General features: G+C 44.5%; 1 protein-coding gene across 3 annotated transcripts in view; it reads right to left on the reverse strand.

The window, feature by feature from the left end:
• The window catches only part of LARS2 (leucyl-tRNA synthetase 2, mitochondrial), a 146,911-nt gene that overhangs the window by 50,212 nt on the left and 74,303 nt on the right, over positions 1-22,396 (reverse strand). For all 3 annotated transcript variants that reach the window (XM_025272822.3, XM_006077499.4, XM_044934148.2), the window contains 2 exons: positions 7,985-8,092; positions 7,375-7,534 (listed from right to left, as the gene is read on the reverse strand). In XM_025272822.3, coding sequence (XP_025128607.3) covers positions 7,375-7,534; positions 7,985-8,092 — 268 coding nt within the window. The remainder of the gene's footprint in view (positions 1-7,374; positions 7,535-7,984; positions 8,093-22,396) is intronic.

The raw sequence follows: 22,396 nt of genomic DNA on the forward strand, positions 1-22,396 counted from the left end.
TTATCCTTTTGGAAAGTAACTCGAGTATACAGAAGAAAGAGAAAACCAACAACCCACCTACGGTGAAACTAAAAGATACCTGGAATTTTAAACTATAACACTCAAAGATGGAAGCGGATAGGAAAGGAGAGAATGACTGAGCAGAGATCCGATTTTCACACATACAAGCACAAAATTGCTCCTTCCCATGCCGCTTCTAAGGAGATACCAGAGGCTGTGGTCCAGCAAAAAGTGAAAGTGAAGTCGCTTAGTCGTGTCGGACTCTTTGCAACCCCAGGGACTGTAACCTATCAGGCTCCTCCGACCATGGGATTTTCCAGGCAAGAATGCTGGAGTGGGTTGCCATTCCCTTCTCCAGGGGATCTTCCGGACCCGGGGATTGAACCTGGGTCTCCAGCATTGCAGGCAGACGCTTTACGATCTGAGCCACCAGGGCAGCCCTGCGAAAGTAAGGGGTAAATCAAGAAAAGGAGGACATGGAATCCAGGGAACAAACAGGGAATCCAACAAAGAGAAGAGGGCAGGGACATCTGCAGAGCAGAGACAGACAGAACTCCCAGGATGGCAGATGCCGGGAGAAAGAACAGGGGACATGCGAACAGGACAGAAAGCCCTAGGAAGCATCGTTGGGGAAAAAAAGGGACGGGCACATTTTCTGACAGACTGGAATATGTAGAAAACTTGAAAGGAGTTTTAAAGAGCTTCTGGGAGGGCGTGGGAAGACAATCAGAAATTCAAAGAACACAAAACAAATGAAAAAAAAAAAAGAGAGAGAACATCATGAACTTCAGGAAAAACAGAAAGTTATATAAAAAGGAAAATGTAATCAGAGTATATTTGGCTCAGATGACCAATATTTATGTGGTCATAACAAAACACTTAATTTGGAATTATCCAAACAGAGGATAATTGTCCAAACAGACCACAAATCTCTGGTCTATAGCAGAGAAACGGCTCAGGCACAGGCTGCCAGCTGACCCCGTGTCTGTCTTGCCCTCTGATTCAGCAACAGAGTGTTTGGCTGGACACATGGCTGCACGGCTAATGGCAGTGCTGCTCAGCCCCCCTCCACCAGGAGTGGCCAGGGAGTGTGTGCAGAAGAGCAGGAGGACAGGCTCGCAAAGAGGGGGAGCTGCCCTTCTCCCCCCACCCTTCTGACCACAATGCAGATGACATGCAGAACAATCTAGAACACACAGATAAGGGCGACATCCTAGAGGGGCCAAGCAGTACAAAGGAAAGAGCCTTGGCCTGACCACCTGTATCTACTATAAAGAACTATCAAAATTAAAGAATAAAAAGCTTCCCTGGTGGCTCAGTGGTAAAGAATTTGCCTGACAATATAGGAGACGCAGGTTCAACCCCTGGTCTGGATCCCACACACTGCGGAGCCCCTAAGCCCGTGTGCCACAGCTGCTGAGCCTGAGCGCTAGGGCCCAGGAGCTGTAAGTACTGAGCCCTCGAGCCACAAGTACCGGAGTGTGCTCTCGAGTCCGTGCTCAGCAACAGGAGAAGCCACCGCAGCCAGAAAAAAGCCCACGTAGAAATGAAGACCCAGCACAGCCGAAAGACAGATACATAAAATAAAATTAGAAGGGCACCCTCACTGTGAAGTTGTGCTGGAATTCGTGTGTCATCTGGATAAGACACTCTAAACTGATTTAGCCCTTTCAGAAACCAATAAAAGCAACATGTAAAAAGAACCAAAAAAGGGTTCATTAAAAAAAAAAAAAATCACACTCTTGGGGATGTTTTCCTTCTTTCTTTTTTTTTTGGGGGGGGGTGGGGTGGGGGGAGCTGTTTTCTGAGGAATTTATTCTACAGAGGCAAAGAACTGTCTCCGTAATAGCCCAAACACGAAAAAGGCCAAATATTCAACATGATAGGGAAGATTTAGAATATTATGGTACATTGAGTTGATAGAATATTATGCATGGATTAAAGACAAGCCTGCCTAAAAACTAAGAAATATTTTCTGATATCATATTAAGTAAAAAACGAAAAAACAAAAGATAGGAGCAGTCTCATTTTTAGGATGAGTGTGTGTGGGAACATGAATTTAAAAGATGTATGACCACATGCAAAAGAATAAATTAAAGTTAATTTAAAAATGGATTAAAGACCTAAATATAAGATCTAAAACTATAAAAGTCTTAGAAGAAAACACAGGTGTATAAATCTTAGTGATCTTTGACTAGGTGATGGTGTCTTAGATATGACCCCAAAAGCAAAAACAACAGAAGAAACAAGTATTAATAGATAAATTGGATTTCACCAAAATTTAAAACTTCCAAGCTTCAAAGGACACCATCAAGAAAGTGAAAAGAACAGTCACAGAACTGGAGAACATTTATGTAAATTATATACCTGATAAGAAACTTGTGTCTACTATAAAGAACTATCAAAATTAAAGAATAAAAAGACAACTCAATTAAAAATTGAGCAGATGCTCTGAATAGATATTCCTCTACAGAAGATACATGTAAATGGCCAATGAGCACATGAAAAGATGATCAACACCATTAGTCATCGGATAAACATAAACGCAGATCGAAGCCACAGTGAGATAACGCTTCACACCCATTAGCATGACCATAACAAAAAAGACAGTGACAAGTGCTGGCCAAAATGTGGAGAAAATGGATCCCTTTGCACTGCTTCTGGGGATGTAAAATAGAGCACCTGCCTTGAGAAAGTCTGACGGTTCCTCAACCAGTTAAATATAGAGTTACTATTAACGTAAGACCCAACAACTCAACAGATACATACACAAAGAAATAAGTCAGAATTAGATACATACACGAAGAAATAAAAGCATATATCCGCACAAGAATCCGTACCAAAGGGACATGGCAGCTAGCTAGAGAGTGGAACCCAAAATGTCTATCAACTGATGAATGGATAAATAAAATGTGGTATATATAATGAAGTATTATTCTGAAATAAAAAGGAATGGAGCACTAACGCATGCGACAACACTGGATGACCTTGAAAACATTACACTAAGTGAAAGAAGCCAGTCATGAAAGAACAAATACCATGCGAGTCCACGTACATGAAATGTCCAGAACAGGCACATCTATGGAGAAAGAACGTAGATTAGTGGTGTCCTGGGGCTGGGGAAATAGGAGGTATTGAGTATGGTTGCTAGAGGGTATGAGATTTCTTTGGGGGGGTGATGAAAATGTCCTAGAATTGACAGTGGTGATGGTTGTACACCTCTGTGGATATACAAAAAAACCAGTGAACTGTACACTTTAAATAGATGAATTTTTTGGTATGCAAAATATATATCAATAAAGTCATTTATCAGAAAAATATGAAAAAAAGTAGAGTATGAATTAAAGGGCTGGATTTTTTTCATTTTCCCACATAAAAGTCTATTGTGACTATTTTTCAATTAGGAAAAAAGCTAATATTTGAATTCACACATGAGCAGATGTGTAATGAACGCCCTACAGCAGTGTGCCTGCTGTACCCAGTCACGACCTGTTTCTCAGAAAGAACCAAAGTTAAGATCTGAAGTTCTTGGTCAGAGTTGGCGTTCTCCACATTTCTCATGAGCCGTGTGCCGGCAACGTGAAGCAGGAAGCCAGGGAGAAACCCCAAGTAACTGAAGCAGTTCATACAGGGGTTAAATCACAGTGAAACGCCGCAGAAAACACAAAGGATTCCTAACAGCCAGTAATTACAAAGGAAACATTCTAGGCAAGAAGCTGCCCTCTCTCTCAGGGCCCCCACTGCAAACAAGGCAGGTCTTTCATGCCCCTTGGAAAAACAGACCAGAGACTTTTGTTTGGTGCTTAGCAGAGCGGTGCTGCCTGCAGCTAGGTCCCCAGATCTCTGTGGAAACAGGGCCCCGTGGTCAAGTAAGCGTGAGGAGAGGTGCCTGACGTTCCCCTGTAGACAGTCACAACACACGTCAGCACAGAGAAGACACTGACAAGTCTGAAAGCAAAGAAACCTATTTATTTCTGCTTTATGCCAGGTTACCTGAGCACAGAAGCTTTCCTCCGCACAGCATCTATCAACACCTGCTGAACTGCAAGGATGCTAGCAGGGACAGTTAGGTTTAACAACAAACTGTTACCCACAGGATTCTGTTCCTTGCCCTTTGTTCCACCCTCATGCTGATTCTATGGAGACAGGGCAAGGCAATAGGGAGCCATAAATTATTCGATGTTTTGGGGCCTCTCTCTAATGTGTCAACAACGACAGGGTTCCTAAGCCTCTTATTACAGAGATCTCGTTTACCCTTTTGGCAAAAAATGCATTGTGTAGATCATCAGTGACTCAGAGCTGAAATGTATGGTTCCAAAGCCCCAGGGTTTGCATATTTTAATATCAGGAGTGTAAGAAAAAGACTCCAGGAAAAAACAGAACAGCGTCTAGAACTCTGACAATATTTCCCCCATTGATGCTTTTTATGGTTTCTAGTTCCTATCAAGTCACAGCTTATGTAACACGACTTAAGTCAGAGGTAGTCAACTAAGAGGAGACAATGTCAATGATTATGGAAATACACTCGATTTCAAGATCTGTATGTAGAGGGACGTTACTTTTTGCTCTCTTAAAGGAATCTGTGCCAATTACAGGATGTTGAGCAAAAACAGTACATTTAGTCAAACACATGAGCAACATAGTCAGCCAGGCCAAAAATCAGGGAGATGTCTGAGGAGTCTTCTGAACAAATAATTCTGAGAGCTGTTCTCGCCCCTCCATCCTGATGGCCGCTGTTTCAGGGCCATCACTCACTACTCACCTCTCACCTCACTACTGGGGAAGCCAGCTCTCCTGCCTCCACTCTAACACTCAAGCACCACCCTGTCCATACTCCTCCTCCTCAGAGCCCCTCAGGGCTCCTTCTGTACCCACCAGGCCCCCACACCACCTTGCCTGACAGCCCCATCACCTGCACTGCTGAGAAAACTCAACTTCCTTCAGTCACAGGATGGATCTGGGATCAGAACCTTGGTCATCTTGTGCCAACTCAGGAGCCCATATGCAGACACCAACTCAGCAACTGTAGGAACTTGAGTGTGATAATTTAAGCTCAGGCAAGTGATAAATTCTATCACAACTGTGTGCTACCATGACTTGAAGTGGTCACTGCTTTAATATTTATTTATCCTGAAAAACAGATATTTGAGGGAAAACCAAGGCGGCTGTCTGAATAGAGCCAGTTGGCAATGGTAAATGACACTAGTGATAAGACGCTCAGGTTTAAAATGTGACTGTAGAGGCCAAAGGAGGCATAAACCCATATCCATGCAGCAGTTTCAATTCACCTTCAGGAAAACCGTGTTACGCTCGAGCACTGTACTGGCCATAAACGACTGAGGCCACAGGTCAATATCCAGAGACCTGACGTGCAAATTAATCCAGAGACTTTGAATAAATTGGCATCTGCAAAAAGAATATTTCCACTATGAAAATTAGAATTGGAAAATTTAGAGCCAAGAGGAGCATTCCGTTTGGATTTATTTCAGAAATTACTAAAGAGGGGAGAACCAAGCCAAAAGGAAACCAACCAGGCCAAGTCAGATGTGCTGATACCGACGTGACGTGCAAACTGGCCCGTGCCGCAACAGCCTCTTAATTTCCTACACGTGAAAATGTTTTGGGTTCATACAGTATCTTTCATGGCAGGAACTATATCTTTTATAACTTATTAGCTAGTTAATCCCCTACTGCTATTACTTCATTTTAATTTATGTCCCCAACTTAAGCATGGAGGGGGAATCGAAGGTCAGATTCACATTTTTTAGTTTTTCAATTTTAGATATTATTCTACTGCCATAGTTCTCAAGAAATCTCAAAATGTTCATGAGAGTATAAATGATGAGTTTTCCCTTTAAACCACTGAAAAGAATCCAATTTTTCTTTTGAATAAATGGAAAATAAAACTGAGAGAGAGCTATACTGGACTTCAGAAGCACACACTGAAATCTTAAAAGAGTCTTTTCTTTATTTCAATATACAACAAAAGAGATGAAACCGAGTGATATGTGTCCTGGGCCAGCGAATTACGTATGCATCTGGGTCTCCTCTGCTGCAGCCTCCCAGAAGGCAAGACTGTGAGTGGCCACCTAACCATCCCCGAGTGCTCAGCATGCAGCCGGCTTTCAGTAAATATTAACTGATCTGAGTTTTACTGTTGTTAACAATTATAAATCTTCAGCAGAGAGAAGCTGGGGCAACACTGTTTATCCTTCCAATCTGATCAGGGAGTCTTTCCTTCTGGCTATTTTATGCATTCCAATTATTTAAAAAAAAAACCACAAAACTATACTACCATTCAAAAATTTTTATTAATCTAGTAACTTAAACAGACCTGCAATAATTCAGACTGTGTGGCTTGGGTTGAAGTTTATATAGTCTATGAAAAGTGAAGTGGGCTGAGATTTTTACAGAAATATTTACATTTCTCCTGAGACCTACTTCTAATTAACAGGGGAGTTCCTTTCGCCTGCCCAGGATCCATACTCCTTCCTCTGGTAAGAGCCTGAGTTTTACAGAGCTATCCCTTCCTCACGGGTGACAGTCCTGGGGGGCTATCAAGGAATAAGGTACCTGGCCTTCCTTCGGCCAACACAGAGGCCAGGGGTCCCCAGCTGTACCAATCGGACACGTGTCTCTGCAGGACAAATCTCAAAGCAAGCGCCCCAAGTGTTGATGACAAGGTGAGAGCAGATTCCCTCAGTCAGTGGTATCAAGACATTATTCATTCTTCCTGCCCCAACTCCCGTGGCTGCCTAGTCCAAGTCTTCTTCCAGACTGGTTCTTCCCCACAGTTTTCCAGTATGTTCCCCCTTTCCTCTGGGTGAGCCAGAGATGGACTCTGTGGCTTGCAGCCCTGGACTTCAGACTAATGCACAGGCACTTCTCTTCCTCACTGACCAACACTCGCTATGCCAATTTGAGGTCAGCTTGATTCTCATTAAAGACCAGGACCTTGCTGGTCTGCTCAGATCACTCTGTGAATTCTTAAGAGACACTAAAATTAAGTTATTGAAAATGTTTCCTCTGTTTCTCACTGGCTTCCTTCCTGTCCTTGTCAGTATAGTTTTATTTGATGATGAGACTATAAATTAAGCACAAGATTCTATTCTTATCAGAAAAGAGCTTTGAATCTAGATTATATTTAAAGGGAAAGAGTTGAACTTTCAAACAAAAACTTAAGAAGCGGAGAAGCTACTGACTCAAAGTAACTTATTTTCAAGTCTCTTTCTGATCCTCACGTTTTAAAATCGACACATAAAGTCAGGCCAAGGAGAGGAACAGATCACAAGGGATGACGTGTGTGAAAGGACCGTGAACTCTGTGAAATGTAAGGCATAACGCCCCCGTCTCAACCTTAACTTGCCCACTCACCTTGGCCAGGGACGAGGGCCTTCCGAAAGGTTTCCTTCAGAGGGCTGTGCCCGTGCAAGAGCCTGTGGCTGGGCGAGATGGCCACGTGGGAGGTGCCATAAACGGCCTCGGGGGTGGCTGTGTAGGCGCTCAGCTTTTCTCCTGTGACTTGCCCATCAACCTGACAAGAGGCAGAGTCGTTTCAGTTCTCAGTCCCCACTCTGGGCTGCCGTGCTCCCCAGCCCACATCCCCTGTTCCCACCCCTCCTCAATCCCAGGCAGCGGCAGGCATGTGGGGGCCTGAGATGGTCCCAGGCAGGGGCAGACAGGGGGAGAGAGAAGAGGGCCGCAGTTCCTCTTTCAGGAGGCTTCCCCAAGGCCCACCCCCAGGCCTACTTGGGGGTCCCCATCAAAGGATGTCAGAGCATGCCCAGAAAGAGGCTTTCCCCAGTTTCTGGCTCCTCTGTCCACGAATCAATAACTGTCAATGTTATTTGTCCTGGGAAAGGCGCTATACTTTCCTCCAGGATTTATGTGATGAATACAGGCACCTACTTTTCTAAAAAGAGGCCTAAAGAGGCAGAAGGGGGTTTGTGAGCATTAACTGCTGCAGATGCTCCTGCTCAATCACCTTTAACGTGAAGTCCAGATGGCAGCCCACACAGTCGCCAATCCAGTGGGCCTGCATGCCTTTAATCCCGTACCATTCCGGAAGGTCCACCAGCGCGTCCTGCATGGCCTGTAGGAATGAAAGGAGGATGGAGAAGTAGAAACTACAGACTGCTTAAGACAAAGCAAGTGACTGGGGGCTCGCTAAGGTGGGAGAACTGGGGTCACTGAGGCTCAGGAATTCACCCTTTTCTTCTTCACTGGCCAATCAGAGGGGCCCAGCAAAGGTTATACAGATGGGCCCATCATGACTCAACTTCACGAAATGGGCTTCACCCACTTCTCTATTCTCAGTGAGCCAAGGTTTCAGAGAAAGAAGAAAGTTAACAAGAAGAGGATGAGATGGTTGGATGGCATCACCGACTCAATGGACATCAAACTGAGCAAACTCTGGGAGATAGTAAGGACAGGGAAGCCTGGCGCATTGCAGTCCATGGGGCAGCAAAGAGTCAAACACCACTTAACAACTGAACAATGATATGCTTATCTTTGACGGATGTGGTTGGGGCATTCTCCTCCCCAGTCTAGAACCTAAACAAAAGAAGCACACGTTTATGAATTTTTAAACTCTAAGATAAGCCATGGCTATTCTATAGCTCAGCTATAGAATATATAGAACATTATAAATCTATTGTAAAAATAAAAATCAGCTCAACAGAAATCATCACATTGATTTGTGTAACATTTGCTATTAGAGGCACACATTTTATTTTCATTGATATTTGTCTAATTTTAATCCATGTGTGTGTGCATGCGTGCTAAGTCACTCAGTTGTGTCTGATTCTTTGTGACCTAATGAAATGTAGTGTGCCAGGCTCCTCTGTCCATGGGGATTCTCCAGGCAAGAATACTAGAGCGGGTTGCCATGCCTTCATCCTGGGGATCTTCCCAGTCCAGGGATGGAACCCGCATCTCTTGAACTGGCAGGCAGGGGTCTTTGCCACTCGCGCCACCTACAGGAAAAGATGAGCCAGGACTAAAACCCAGACTGGTTGTTCAGTCTCTAAGTCTTGTCAGACTCTTTGCCACTCCATGCAGCACGCCACGCTTCCCTGTCCTTGATCATCTCCCAGAGTTTGCTCAAACTCATGTCCATTGAGTTGATGATGTCATCCAACTATCTCATCCTCTGTCATCTCCTTCTCCTCCTGCCTTCAATCTTTCCCAGCATCTGGGTCTTTTCCAGTGAGTCAGCTCTTCCCATCAGGTGGCCAAAGTACTGGAGCTTCAGCTTCAGCATTGGTCCTTCCAAAGAATATTCAGTTGCTTTCCTTTAGGATTGACTGGTTGGATCTCCTTGCTGTCCAAGGGACTCTCAAGACTCTTCTTCATCACCACAGTTTGAAAATATCAGTTCTTCAGTGTTCAGCCTTCTTCATGGTCCAACTCTCATATCCATACATGACTATTGGAAAAATCATAGCTTTGACTAGATGGTCCTTTGTGAGCAAAGTGATGTCTCTGCTTTTTAATATGCTGTCTAGGTTTGTCACAGCTTTTCTTCCAAGGAGCAAGTGTCTTTTAATTTCATGGCTGCAGTCACCATCTGCAGTGATTTTGGAATCCCCAGAAAATAAAGTCTGTCATTGCTTCCATTTTTTCCCCATCTATTTGCCATCACCTGATGGGACGAGATGCCATGATCTTCACTTTTTGAATGTTGAGTTTTAAGCCAGTTTTTTCACTCTCCTCTTTCACCTTCATCAAGAGGCTTTTTAGTTCCTCTTCACTTTCTGCCATTAGGGTGGTGTCATATGCATATCTGAGGTTATTAATATTTCTCTGGTAATCTTGATTCCATCTTGTGGTTAATCCAACCTAGCATTTTGCATGATGTATTCTATATATAAGTTAAATTAGCAGGATGACAATACACAGCCTTGACATACTCCTTTCCTAATTTGGAACCAGTCCATTGTTTCATGTCCAGTTCTAACTGTTGCTTCTTGACCTGCATATAGGTTTCTCAGGAGGCAGGTAAGGCAGTCTGATATTCCCATCTCTTGAAGAATTTCCCAGTTTGTTATGATCCTTCCAGACTTACTAACTGCATTCTTTCACCTACAGTGAAGAGACTCTTACTCAATCATGTGATAAACAACACAGAGCATTTTCTGTATTTGTCATCTATCTATCCATCCATTCTCATTTATTTGGGAGAGTCTGCAAGCTTCAGGATTTGGAAATTTATTTTGAGGCATAAACTGTGGATTATGGACACCTACAAGCTGACAAGAGATGAGTTCATTCATTAGTTTATTCCCAAGAATGTATTAATTCTTCACCCCTTAGCATCAGGACCTCATCCAGACGTTGGAGGCTTCAGTTCAGTTCAGTTCAGTCACTCAGTCGTGTCCGACTCTTTGGGACTCCATGGACCGCAGCATGCCAGGCCTCCCTGTCCATCACCAACTCCCGGAGTTTGGGCATACACAAAAGCAGGATTGCCAGAGTCCCTAACATCAATTTTATTTTCTATTGTTTTTTCAATGAGAAATTTTAATACCCTTTTGACAATGAACTGTATGTAGAAATATGATTTTCTTCTCTATTGTTGAGTACTCATAAAATGCAAGTAAACTTCATGCTTAGCCAGAGGCTAGGCTATGTTAACAGGATGAATGGAAGGTGGTAATAACTAGGATTTGTGAGAAGATTCTGGGTAATATTTTCTAGCAAAACACACAATAACCTGTATTTTATCATCTCAATCTTCTGGACTCGGTCGAAGAGTACCCCTAGCTTGCCACAAGTAGAGAAAGCCTGTGTGCAGCAACAAAGACCCACCGCAGTCAACAAGTAGAATAATAAATCATTCTTTAAAAATCACCCATAGTGATGGCTGTAAGGCAGTATAAGATCATGACTCATTGAAGAAATGTTAAATTATATTCATATATAGTTTATATGTATTGAGTTGCATACAAATTCCTTAGAAACTACCACATACATGAAGGTGCGTATGAACACATTAAGCTAAGGAGAACACTTACTGATTAAAAGAGCCTATTCCCACATTCTTTCAGATAAACTATAGTTTCTCCATATTTTCCCTTCCTGGCTGACATAAGTGGAACATGAATTTGCAGAGCTACATATGCCTGTAACAGTTTAAGAAAGCTACCAAACAAATATTAGAAACACACAGTTTCTGTTACTGACACCACAGACTTAAAAAACTGAACAACTAATTTTTGCATAACCCAGAGGTTAATGGGATTTCTGGGATTTGATCTTCGATATATCATTCTAAAGATGCGTGAGGGATAAAAATGAGTCAGTTGGTAAGAACTGCAATGTAAACTTCATCTAAAATAAGGTTTTCCTAGAAATTCTTTCAAAAGAAATCAGCTGCCATGGAAATTAGAAGATGATATGAGGTATCTCAATTATGAGTGAATCATGTACCAAAGATTCCATGTTCCCATCCAGTTCAACTACAATATGGCCACTGAGCTCCTTTATAGAAGACGTTGTATTTGGTGGAATAAGAAGGGCCAGGTGGGACTTTCCTGGTGGTCCAGTGGTTAAGATTCATACTCCCAATACAGCCGGCCCCGGTTCAGTCCTGGATGGGGAATTGCTAAGATCCAGCATCCCACATGCTGCACGGTGCAGCCAAAAAACAAAAATGAAAAAGGTGCCAGGAAGTCCGGGGGCACAGGGACGTGTGGAAATGTGCCAGGATCAGTATCCAGTCAGCAAAACCCAGGAAACTATGGGCCAAACAGCCCAGTCCTTCAACCGATAAACTGTAAGGAAGAGAAAGGGATAAAGAGGGAAACCTACAGATTAAAACACTTAGCAGACATCATCAAATTTAAAAGACGAGGGTAGGAATAAACTATATTATCCAGGGAGGCACATCTAGGTGATAAGCTATAGAGAAAGGTACTGCTACTGCTGCTGCTAAGTCGCTTCAGTCGTGTCCGACTCTTGTGCGACCCCATAGACAGCAGCCCACCAGGCTCCGCATCCCTGGGATTCTCCAGGCAAGAACACTGGAGTGGGTTGCCATTTCCTTCTCCAATGCATGAAAGTGAAAAGTGAAAGTGAAGCCCCTCAGTTGTATCCGACTCTTAGCTACCCCATGGACTGCAGCCCACCAGGCTCCTCCATCCATGGGATTTTCCATGCAAGAGTACTGGAGTGGGGTGCCACTGCCTTCTCCGACAGAAAGGCAGGGATGTGACTATTCTTAAAGTCAGGATAGTGGTGACTGTGGGGGCTCGGGGGGCAGTTACATTGGGATGAGGCATGTAGAGGGCTTGTAGAGTGCTGGCGAGATCCACTATCTTGACCTACAAGGGCAGCTGCTTTAAAATAATTCAATAAACTACATATTTGTTTTATATAGTTATCTGTGTTTCATTTTATAATAAAAATGTAAAAGTAAAACAACGACTTTCTACTAAGTTTGGTATTACACAGGTCACAACTCTTCTCTCATACTGCTCCCAGAGAGTATGGCACAGGGAGACGTTGGCCTGTGAGCTCAGTAATGCAAGGACAAACTCTGGTTTTTCTTTAAACCCCACAAGAGGCCTGGCCTAGAGCCTGGGACTGTGAACTTGAACTGGGCAAATGCTCATTAAATTCCCATTTAACTCCCTCCCCTCCAGGGGGAGACTCAGAGAGCAAGACTATGTTCTAGAACCAGATCCCCAGGCCTCTAGGGAGGGAAGCAGTAACCTTAGTAGATTGCTTCCTATGCAGCAGGCACTTTGACGTATGGGACCTCATTTAAATCTTCACCATGGTCAAGGAGTGTTATCAAGGAGTATTATCTCCACCTCACAGATGAGAAAACAAGCCTGAGGAATTTCCTCTAAGTCAGTCCACAAGTACAGGGCGGAACTGTGAAAGAGCACCAGCAGCAAGGTGCAGCTGACTCCTAAGTCCACACGCATTCCTGCACCTCACTCTGCAGTGACTCCTCTCTAGCAGAGCTCCTTAAATCCAGCTTTCCTGCATCTGTATTTCAGTTAGTTTCAACTTATCATTCTCTAAGGTAAAAGAGGCACTTATTAAAGACCTGCCTGCTTCTATTATCCTATTCATATTTGTATCTTTTTCCTGGAAAGAAGACTCTGGTTGCAGAGTCATAGGGCTGGGGTTGTGATCAAAACTCCCTTTCTTAAGATGAGGACCCAGAGGCTCCCAGAGGGCTAACAATCTGCACAACATCACTGAGCTCCCTTGAGTGAGACCAAAAACTCATTCCTTAAGCCTCATTTAACTACGATTCACCTTCCTCAGAAACTTGCTCCCCAACTGCGCGATGAACTTTTATTGTTTAAGCCGTCCAGCATCTGAAGTCTCTCCTTTCTGGGGAGGGTAGGGAGGGGAATTACAAGATGGGTAAGTGGCAGGGCCCCATCACCAACTATGAAAGCTAGAAAGGGGGTGTTCTTCCCGCCCTACTCTTCTCCCCTGTTGAAGTTAACAGTGTAACCCATCATGGGCTCAGCACAGTCAGAACACTGAGGGGGGACCCAGAGGCACAGGGTCAACTGGTTTAAATGCCACACCAGAACTGAGAGGCGGCGCAGACTTAGAAAGACCATTCCTGGGACAAGATCTCAGCTGTGCTCTTGTTCTCCCTGACTCTTGCCCAGGCCTGTGTCTCCAGCTTCCCATCCAGCTATGAGGAACCTGATCCTCTTCTGATCAATTCTCTTTTGGCTTAAGTTAACCAGAGTAACTTCAGATTGCTTCAATCAAGGTTCCTATCTGATAATGTACTTTAAAAGTTTCAACCTCTTTTTTAAAAGAAATAATTATTTATTTGAATGTGCTGGGTCTCAGTTGTGGCACATGGCATCTTCAAGTCTTTCTTGCAGTATGCGGGATTTTAATAGTGGCAAGTGGGATCTAGTTCTCTGACCAGGGATCAAACCTGGGACCCCTGCACTGGAAGCATGGAGCCTTAGCCACTGGACCACTAGAGAAGTCCCTCAAGGTCGTGATGCATGCTAGCTAAAACTGTACTGTCTTGATATCACTGTAGCAAAAGTGTTAAAATCTTGAATATATTAATTATATATTAATATTAGAATAATAAGACATAACGTTTATAAACTATTAAAAAGCCTTCTGATACAATTGTATATTTTAGAAAACTTTCCAATTTATGCAGCATTTAAGGGATCTTAAATGTCAGCAAGCACGTAACTAGGACTTTATGAACTCCGAATGACCCACAGCTTTTCCTTTCCAAGGATCACTGAGATTCCATTTAACTTCCAAGCAAACCTACATGTGGTCTCATGGGATCTGCTGTCCTTCCATCAGATAAAACCCATGTGACATGATCTGACGGTTGGCTCCATCTCCAACCCATCCTTTCCTGCCACAGACAATTCGGAGCTCACAGGGTCCATTTCTGACACCCTTGCTGCCCCGTCCCTTCCCCTCCAGTACTGAGCCTCAGTTTATAAACTTTCTCATGGTGTTTTTCTTCCAGATTGAACTGTCAAGGCTAGAATACACCCTATGGAAGTGCTTTTGCTTAAAATATTCACAGCTCGCTGAGGACAAAAGATTCAAATAGAGTGAAATGTGAATGTTTTGATATGCTAATTGTGGCAGAGAAAAATGTACGCCTGCTTAAATCCTTACCGAATCTATGAATATTTTTAAAAATCAAAAGAAATGAAGAAAAAGAAAAGAAACCACCCTCTGGAGAACAACTGAGCAAGCCCTTTTTAGTCTCCGCTGTAAAATAAACTCATTATTCAAGACTGATTTTTTGAGGAACAGGCCTCCAGAAAGCACCTGCCCAACAAGCAGGCGCCTTCAACAAGCCCCCCTCAGCTCAGGCCAGGGCCCCATCAAATCCCCACCACAACAGGAACAGCCTGTTGAGCATCTGTGGTTGTTCAATGCACAGAACTGGTTTTACCTGTTTGGCATGTTTGTTGAGAGTATATCCTTTCCGTGGTGTTTTGCAGTTATAGTGACAGGGGACAGGGTTCATCTCAAGTCATTCTATTTGCCAATGGGCCTGCCTCCCCTCCCCACCCTGGCCAACCTAATTCCCCTGGGGGCTCAGATGGTAAAGAATCTGCCTGCAAGGCAGGGGACCTGGGTTTGATCCCTGGGTTGGGAAAATCCCCTGGAGAAGGAAGCAGCAACCCACTCCAGTATTCTTGCCTGGAGAATTCCATGGACAGAGGAGGCCTTCAAAGAGTTGGACACGACTGAGAGACTAACACATTTTTTTTTTTTTTTTTAACTGGTTCACAGAATCCAAAAACTTGGGAAAACAGCAGGCTTTGAGACTCTTTACTAAAGTGCTATGAAATCCTTTTCCATATAAAATCTGAGGGACCCCAATATCTAAGAGTTGAAGGCTGAACCATTAGGAGGTTCTCTGCTATCTCCTCTTTCCCCTCTCCATCCACTTGCCAGGCTTGGGCACGACTTGGAAACCATTCATTTATTCATCTCCTTTCATTTAATTAATGAAAAAGTGGCTCACTTGACCAAGTCAACAGCAGATCCCCGAATAATGAATGATCCAAATCTGACTGTTCTGGGACCATCACACTCAAGTTTTCAGGCAATTGCCTGTAAATTAAAGAAAAAAAGACCGCTTCTTCCATATGCAAAACCTAGACATGAACAAGGTGAATGGGCTCCTCACTTAATTTTCACAAATAATTATCGTATTTAATACTCAGTTGAAGCCCAATTGTAAAGTTTCTCTGTGGTTATTATTTAGCATATATACAGAAGTACTTCTATGTAGGCTATATGTAGGAGTATGGTTTACAAGGGGCTTCATAATCATTTAACTAGGATAAGTCTGAAACAACAGCCACAACAGCTTCACAACACGTGAATGGAGATGCTTTCAGAAGCTGAAAAAGCACTGTGCAGTGTGAGCCCATGTTTAAGAGCATGGACCACCAGGAGATGCACTGAAGTACATACCCAACCGAAAAGGCTTTAGTCACAAGAAAGCAGAATCAGGAGTAAGAAAGAGGAAGATCGAAACTACAATGCTGGGGATAAGAGGATTAGATTTAGCATGACTAATCTGATTTTTCCTTCAAAGAAGCAGAAATAATGCCAGGAGTAAATCCATACTTCCCAAGAGAAGACAGGATGTGAGCCAAAGCATGAAGAACAAAGTACATCAAAGCCATAAACAAGAATTCTAGAAGACATGGTTTAAACACATGACACATTTTAAAGACCTTGTTAAAAAAAAAAAAAAGGCTGGGCTTCCCTGGTGGCTCAGCTGTAAAGAATCTGCCTGCCAATGCAGCAGAAGCAAGTTCGATCCCTGGGTTGGGAAGACCCCCTGGAGGAGGAAATGGCAACCCACTCCAGTATTCTTGCCTGGAAAATCCCAAGGACAGAGAAGCATGGGGGGCTATGGTGCGTGGGACTGCAAAGAGTTGGACAGGATTTAGTGACTACACAACAACAACAAAAAGTTTAGGAAAACTGAGAAATACAGACCTTTTAAAATAAGTGGGTTTATTAGCCAGTAAGGGGAAAGTTAAGAAACCAGAACTATGAGAGCTAGATACAGATTTGAAGTGGGATTTAATGATATTTAATTAAAATGGACATTTTATAAAAGCTTAACACTCAGCCTTCTTCTGAATCAGTATGATCTGATTAGCAATTATTTTTGGATTATAATTTGTCTATTTTTTTCTAAAACTTATTATTGTTACCAAGATTTCTTTAGTCTTTCTGTCTTTGGAATCATTTCAGTGCAGTGACTTGAAAGATACAGTATATATTTGAGTTGTAATAAAGAAAAGTCAATTCTGAAGCCAGTAAGATGTTTAAAAAATCTAGACGTTCCCTCTGGAACATTCCAGAGGAATAAACTCTTTCGCTTTCAAGTCTCGCACTTCTGCTTCGGCTCTGGCATGAAGTCATGCAGGAAGATGATACATGAAAAAGCTCTGGCATGACATTTATCTTGTTTACCTCCCTCTGATGGTCCTCCTTCAACCTTTCTTCTCAAGTGCAATATGCATTTCTAGCAAAATCCATTTGCTACAGCATCTCAGTGAAAAACATTCCCTTACAAATACAGTTGTGCTATCCAACGGTCTCAGTTCCAGTGAAGGTACTGTTAACCCAGAAAGGAAACCATCAGGTCTAAGCAACGTATGTGAAAGTGAACGCGTTAGTTGCCCAGTCGTGTCCGACCTGAACTGTAGCCCCTACAGGCTCCTCTGTCTATGGGATTCTCCAGGCAAGAATACTGGAGTGGGTTGCCATTCCCTTCTCCAGGGGATCTTCCCAACCCAGGGATCGAATCAAGGTCTCTGTAGGCAGATTCATTACCACTGAGCTACCAGAGAAGGCACCCTGAAAATGATGTATGACTTGCCGACAAGATGTGGCTCACGGGACTGCAGGGGCAAGAGGGAGAGGCATCAAGCAGCCCATGCTTATGTCCGGGGTGTATCTCAGCCATGCGAAAAGGAGGAAGAGACCAAGTGCTATTACACAGTCTCCCAGCAGCTAGAAAGAAATAAGTGCTCCCTGGGTATCATCGCCAGGGGTCGTCCTGTGTGCCCGCTCAGTGGGAGAGGATGTGATGAAGGAAACCAGGAAGCTGTGGTGCAGCCAGACTGACCAATCTCCTCTTATTCATGTATCAGCTCAGGCAATGCATCAGCCTTGGTTTATGTTTCTGTTCTCCTCTGACTCAAGTAACCCACTTTTTTGCTATTTGCTAACCAATAGCAAAACGATTTAAATTCTACTGACTTCTAAGAGATGGTGACTACAGGTTCTGAAATGTCACCACTGTGCTCCTCATAGCGCAGATGATGGAAAACAAACTCTTTCAAGGACAAAGCCACCTGTCTCATGACACAGCTTCTGATTCCCAGAGACCACTCACATCACTTCACTACCCCTGGCTCCACAGGATAAAAGAGAGTCTGGGCTTCCTAGGTTGGCTCAGTGGTAAAGAATCCTTCTGCTGATGCAGGAGACTCAAGAGACACGGGTTTGATCTCTGGGTCGGGAAGATCCTCTGGAAGAGGAAACGGTAACCCACTCCAGTAGTCTTGCCTAGAAAATTCCATAGACAGAGGAGCCGGGCGGGCTACAGTCTGGGGGGTGGTCAGAAAGAGTCAGACACCACTGAGTGACTAAGTACATACACAACTGTACCCCTCAGGAGGAGGAAGAAATTAAATCACTATCCTGCAAACAGAATATGGGACTCAGCCCAACCTGTGGCATGAGGCTACCTTTGCCTGAAAAGGTGGTTTTGTTCCAGGAAAGGGGAGTCTTGGGAGCAAGGCTAAAAGCTTTTATTGGTCTGATCAAGACAAACAAAATGGGGACAGATGTCTCTGGGGACATCCTGCAAGTCTACCTGCTAACTTAAAACTTGCAGGAACATAAAACTATCCTTTTCCAAGACACTCAGGTCTAGAGATTTAGTGTAGATCAATGCTGACCTAACCCTGCTATCAGGCTGCTTTGCATTTTTACAATTTTCAAAATAACAATAAGCATTATGGGGAGTTTAGAAAAGACAGAAAAGGATGGAAAAAGATAACCATTACCCCAAATCAACTTCAGCATCCAGGGAGACCAGTCTTAATCTTTGCTCTACATCCTTCCATCCTAATTAATCCCATCTTCTACTGACTCTGAGATGCATGTTTTCCCCACAAATCCTGAAATCTGGGCAGGCCTTACAATCAATGGTGTCTTTGATCCACAGCATTTTTTATTCTAGTTGGAGCATATACTTTAAAACCAATCGTGTGTTAGAACTGATAAAATGCAGTATGAGTGTGTGTAGTTGTGCATATGTTTTTACATAATTAAACTTATGCTGTTTATACACTGGTTTTAAACGAGAGTTTTTACATTGTACCAGTGTTCACAACTTATTATAGCTCTGCTGCTGCTGCTGCTAAGTCGCTTCAGTTGTGTCTGACTCTGTGCGACCCCACAGACGGCAGCCCGCCAGGCTCCTCTGCTCCTGGGATTCTCCAGGCAAGAACACTGGAGTGGGTTGCCATTTCCTCCTCCAATGCATGCACACAAGCTAAGTCACTTCAGTCGTGTCCTACTCTGTGCAACCCTATGGACAGCAACCCACCAGGCTCCTATGTCCCTGGGATTCTCTAGGCAAGAATACTGGAGTGGGTTGCCATTTCCTTCTCCCTGTTATACCTCTAGAAAGGATTAAATCTATTTTGAATAAATCTGACACTCAGAGTCAGTTACCTTGGAATAGTAAGCAAATATAGAGAGAAATGGAAAGATACTGTGGAAAATGGCCCCTTTCTATAAGAAAATGCTTACTTTGAAAAACAGAACAGAATAATGTAATATGGATATGTAGGTATCTCCTAATGACTGTCACTTCCTTCATAGCAGGGGCAGCCACTGGTCCGGTCTCACTGTTCTCCAGGCAGCTGGGTTCAGAAAGCCCTGGGGTAAGGAAAGGGTGTTGGAGTAGAGAATTGACATAGAACATGACACTGCTCAGTTCTGAGGCCAACAAACCAATTCCATCAGGAATAGACCAGCAAACCACAACCCACTGCACTCTCTGTTATCTGGCCATCTGTGCCCTCTCTTGGACCTCCTGCAACATTCCTTAACTCGCCTTCCTTCCCACAACACCCGCCCTCTGACTGCCCTCTGCTGTGGTTGTTGGAGACGCCTGGTTGCTCTGGGATTAGTGCTCAAGAGTAGGCAGATCAAGCACATGCCCAGGGCCAGGGACACTCGAGCTGTCCTGGCTTTCCTAGGCTTGGGGGCCCCAGGTATCAAATGAGAAGTGAGCTCAGGTGGTAATTTTCTGGGACTCCTCAGTCTGGCCAGCAGCGCCCCTGGGGAGCCAGGAGGAGGGCAGGATGTGAGCTGCTTAAAATGAAGCAGCACCGTATCCCTTTGTGTTTAGACATCATATTGATTTTGTAATTTCCAGTAGCAGTAAAGGCAGGCATGAGGGGGTTTTTGCCGGCTTTTATGTTTTTCAGGTCATGGCCGGGATTAGAAAGCCTGGGAGACTAGGCCTAACATGGAGAAGCCTGTATAATGTTCTCTTGGCTTTCTTCCAGTGTTAAAATTCCAGTGACTCCCTAAGCTAAAAGGGTTCACTGGGACACCCACTAGCCCTCCAGGGATGGCCCCCAACGACGTGCTACTCACTCTCTTTGCTTGTCCAGTGGAGTCCAGGCTAGCACCCCGAGAACGAAGGACACCTTTATGTTCCAAAAGGACCGGCCAGGGTGCTCAGAAAGGCTACTAGAGACGTGTAAGAGCAAGATGGAATGCTTACTTTCTCTTCATTGCTTTTTCTAATCAAATTTATAATTTATTTCATTGTCAGTATACAATAAGAAATACACTATTAAGGTATCTGTCCCATTTTCCCCTAGTAATCATTCCTAGACAAATCTAGACAGCATATTAAAAAGCAGAGACATTACTTGCCAACAAAGGTCTGTCTAGTCAAAGCTATGGTTTTTCTAGTAGTCAAGTATGGATGTGAGAGTTGGACCATGAAGAAGGCTGAGCACCGAAGAATTGATGTTTTTGAATTGTGGTGTTGGAGAAGACTCTTGAGAGTCCCTTGGACTGCATGGAAATCAAACCAATCAATCCTAAAGGAAATTAACCCTGAATATTCATTGGAAGGACTGATGCTGAAGCTGAAGCTCCAATACTTGGCCACCTGATTCGAAGAGCCGATCACTGGAAAAGACCCTGATGCCGTGAAAGACTGAAGGCAGGAGGAGAAGAGGGTGACAGAGGAGGAGATGGTTGGATGGCATCACCAACTCAATGGACATGAGTTTGAGTAAGCTCTGGGAGATGGTGAAGGACAGGGAAGCCTGGCATGCTGCAGTCCACGGGGCTGCAAAGAGTTGGATGTGACTGAGCTACTGAACAACAACAACAACAAATCATTTCTCCTATCTCCGAAACAAAAATAATAAAGGAAACCTTCCTGCTTGCAGAGCATGTGTGCCAAGCTGGAGACTGCGTTTCCTCCCTTCAGAAGTTCTTGTTCATTCTCGCACAGAAGTGGGTGTGCAGGCGGGCTGTCTTCAGTAGATGGGAGGGACATGGTGCAGGCAAGAACTCAGGGGTAGGAAATGAGGTGGCCCTGGAGCTGATCTCATGGTGGGACATTCCCGAGGCAGCAGGTAGGCACTACGTCTAGGGGAGAGGAAATCTGCCTATTCTGTCATGAAATACAGCAGTTTCTGAATCCAGAGCTGGAACCCAGACCTGCACCAACTCTGATGAGCTCTTCCAGGCAGAATTGATCCCTAAGGCCTGCTAAGAGTCAGCCGGAGGCCTCCCAGCAGGTCTCCCGTCACCCCCGGCTGGAATTGAGGAGCCTGGTCCCTTGGCTGGGGCTGTGGTGGGGAGGGGGTGGTGACAAGTCTCCTGACTCACCCCCGGCAGCCTCCTGCTCACCGGCAAAGTGCTGGGGCACGGTCAGCCTCAAATCACTCTCTTTCCTTTTGCCTCTGTCCCCCCCTCCTACCTGTCTGCTCCCATCCCCACACCAGAAGGACTTCCCTGTACCCCTTGGCACCAGCGAATGATCACCGTGAGGAGGGCTGAGAGGCTAGGATGGAAGGTGAAGAACAGGGTTCGGCTCATGGTGTAGGAGAGAAAAGATCCCGGAGAGGAGGTGAAACGGAGAACAGAAGGAAGTATGAGATATTATGTAAGAAGGAGCAGAATTTAACAATTAATTAGCTTTGTGAGACAGGGAGTCAAAACCTGATCCTGGGATGGGAGCAGAGTCTGCTGTTTCCAGAACAAGTGACAGCTGGGGCCTGGAGGGGCACTCCGGCAGAAGCCAGCTCCGAGGCTGCTCTGAGCGCCAGCTCAGGGGGTCTGGGCTCTGCGGCCCCTACTGCGCAGGCGCTGATCAACTGTTTCTTACAAGCAGGGACGAAAGAGGCCACTCTCAGCCTCGACTGGCCACAGCGGAGCATAACGGGGGTGATCGCGGTAACAGCTTTCAAGCCACTGGGCTTAACCCTGCCCCTCACAGTACATAAACCTCAGCATTAGGATCGTTAACTCTGGCCCCAGCCTGTGTCCTCACAGCTTTTTATCACAACAGCCCTGCAGAGAATCTGACAGCTTGTGAAATGGTTCTTACTTGCTCGTCTGGCTGCTCAGAAACTTTCCCTCCTCAGCCAACATCTCCCCGGTGCACGGCCCACCATGTGAAGACCCAAGTTGCACACACGGGAGGAGACACGGGAGCCAAGGATCTTTCTGGGCGGCAGGGTGGGGCAGAGGGGCCAAACCCCACTGACCAATCCCTCTGCAAAGTCTCATGACAGAGCATGAGGACTTGCGCGCTGTTCAGAGGAGGCATTTCCTGGCA

Source organism: Bubalus bubalis, chromosome 21, assembly GCF_019923935.1.
Source record: "Bubalus bubalis isolate 160015118507 breed Murrah chromosome 21, NDDB_SH_1, whole genome shotgun sequence".
Classification (NCBI taxonomy): domain Eukaryota; kingdom Metazoa; phylum Chordata; class Mammalia; order Artiodactyla; family Bovidae; genus Bubalus; species Bubalus bubalis.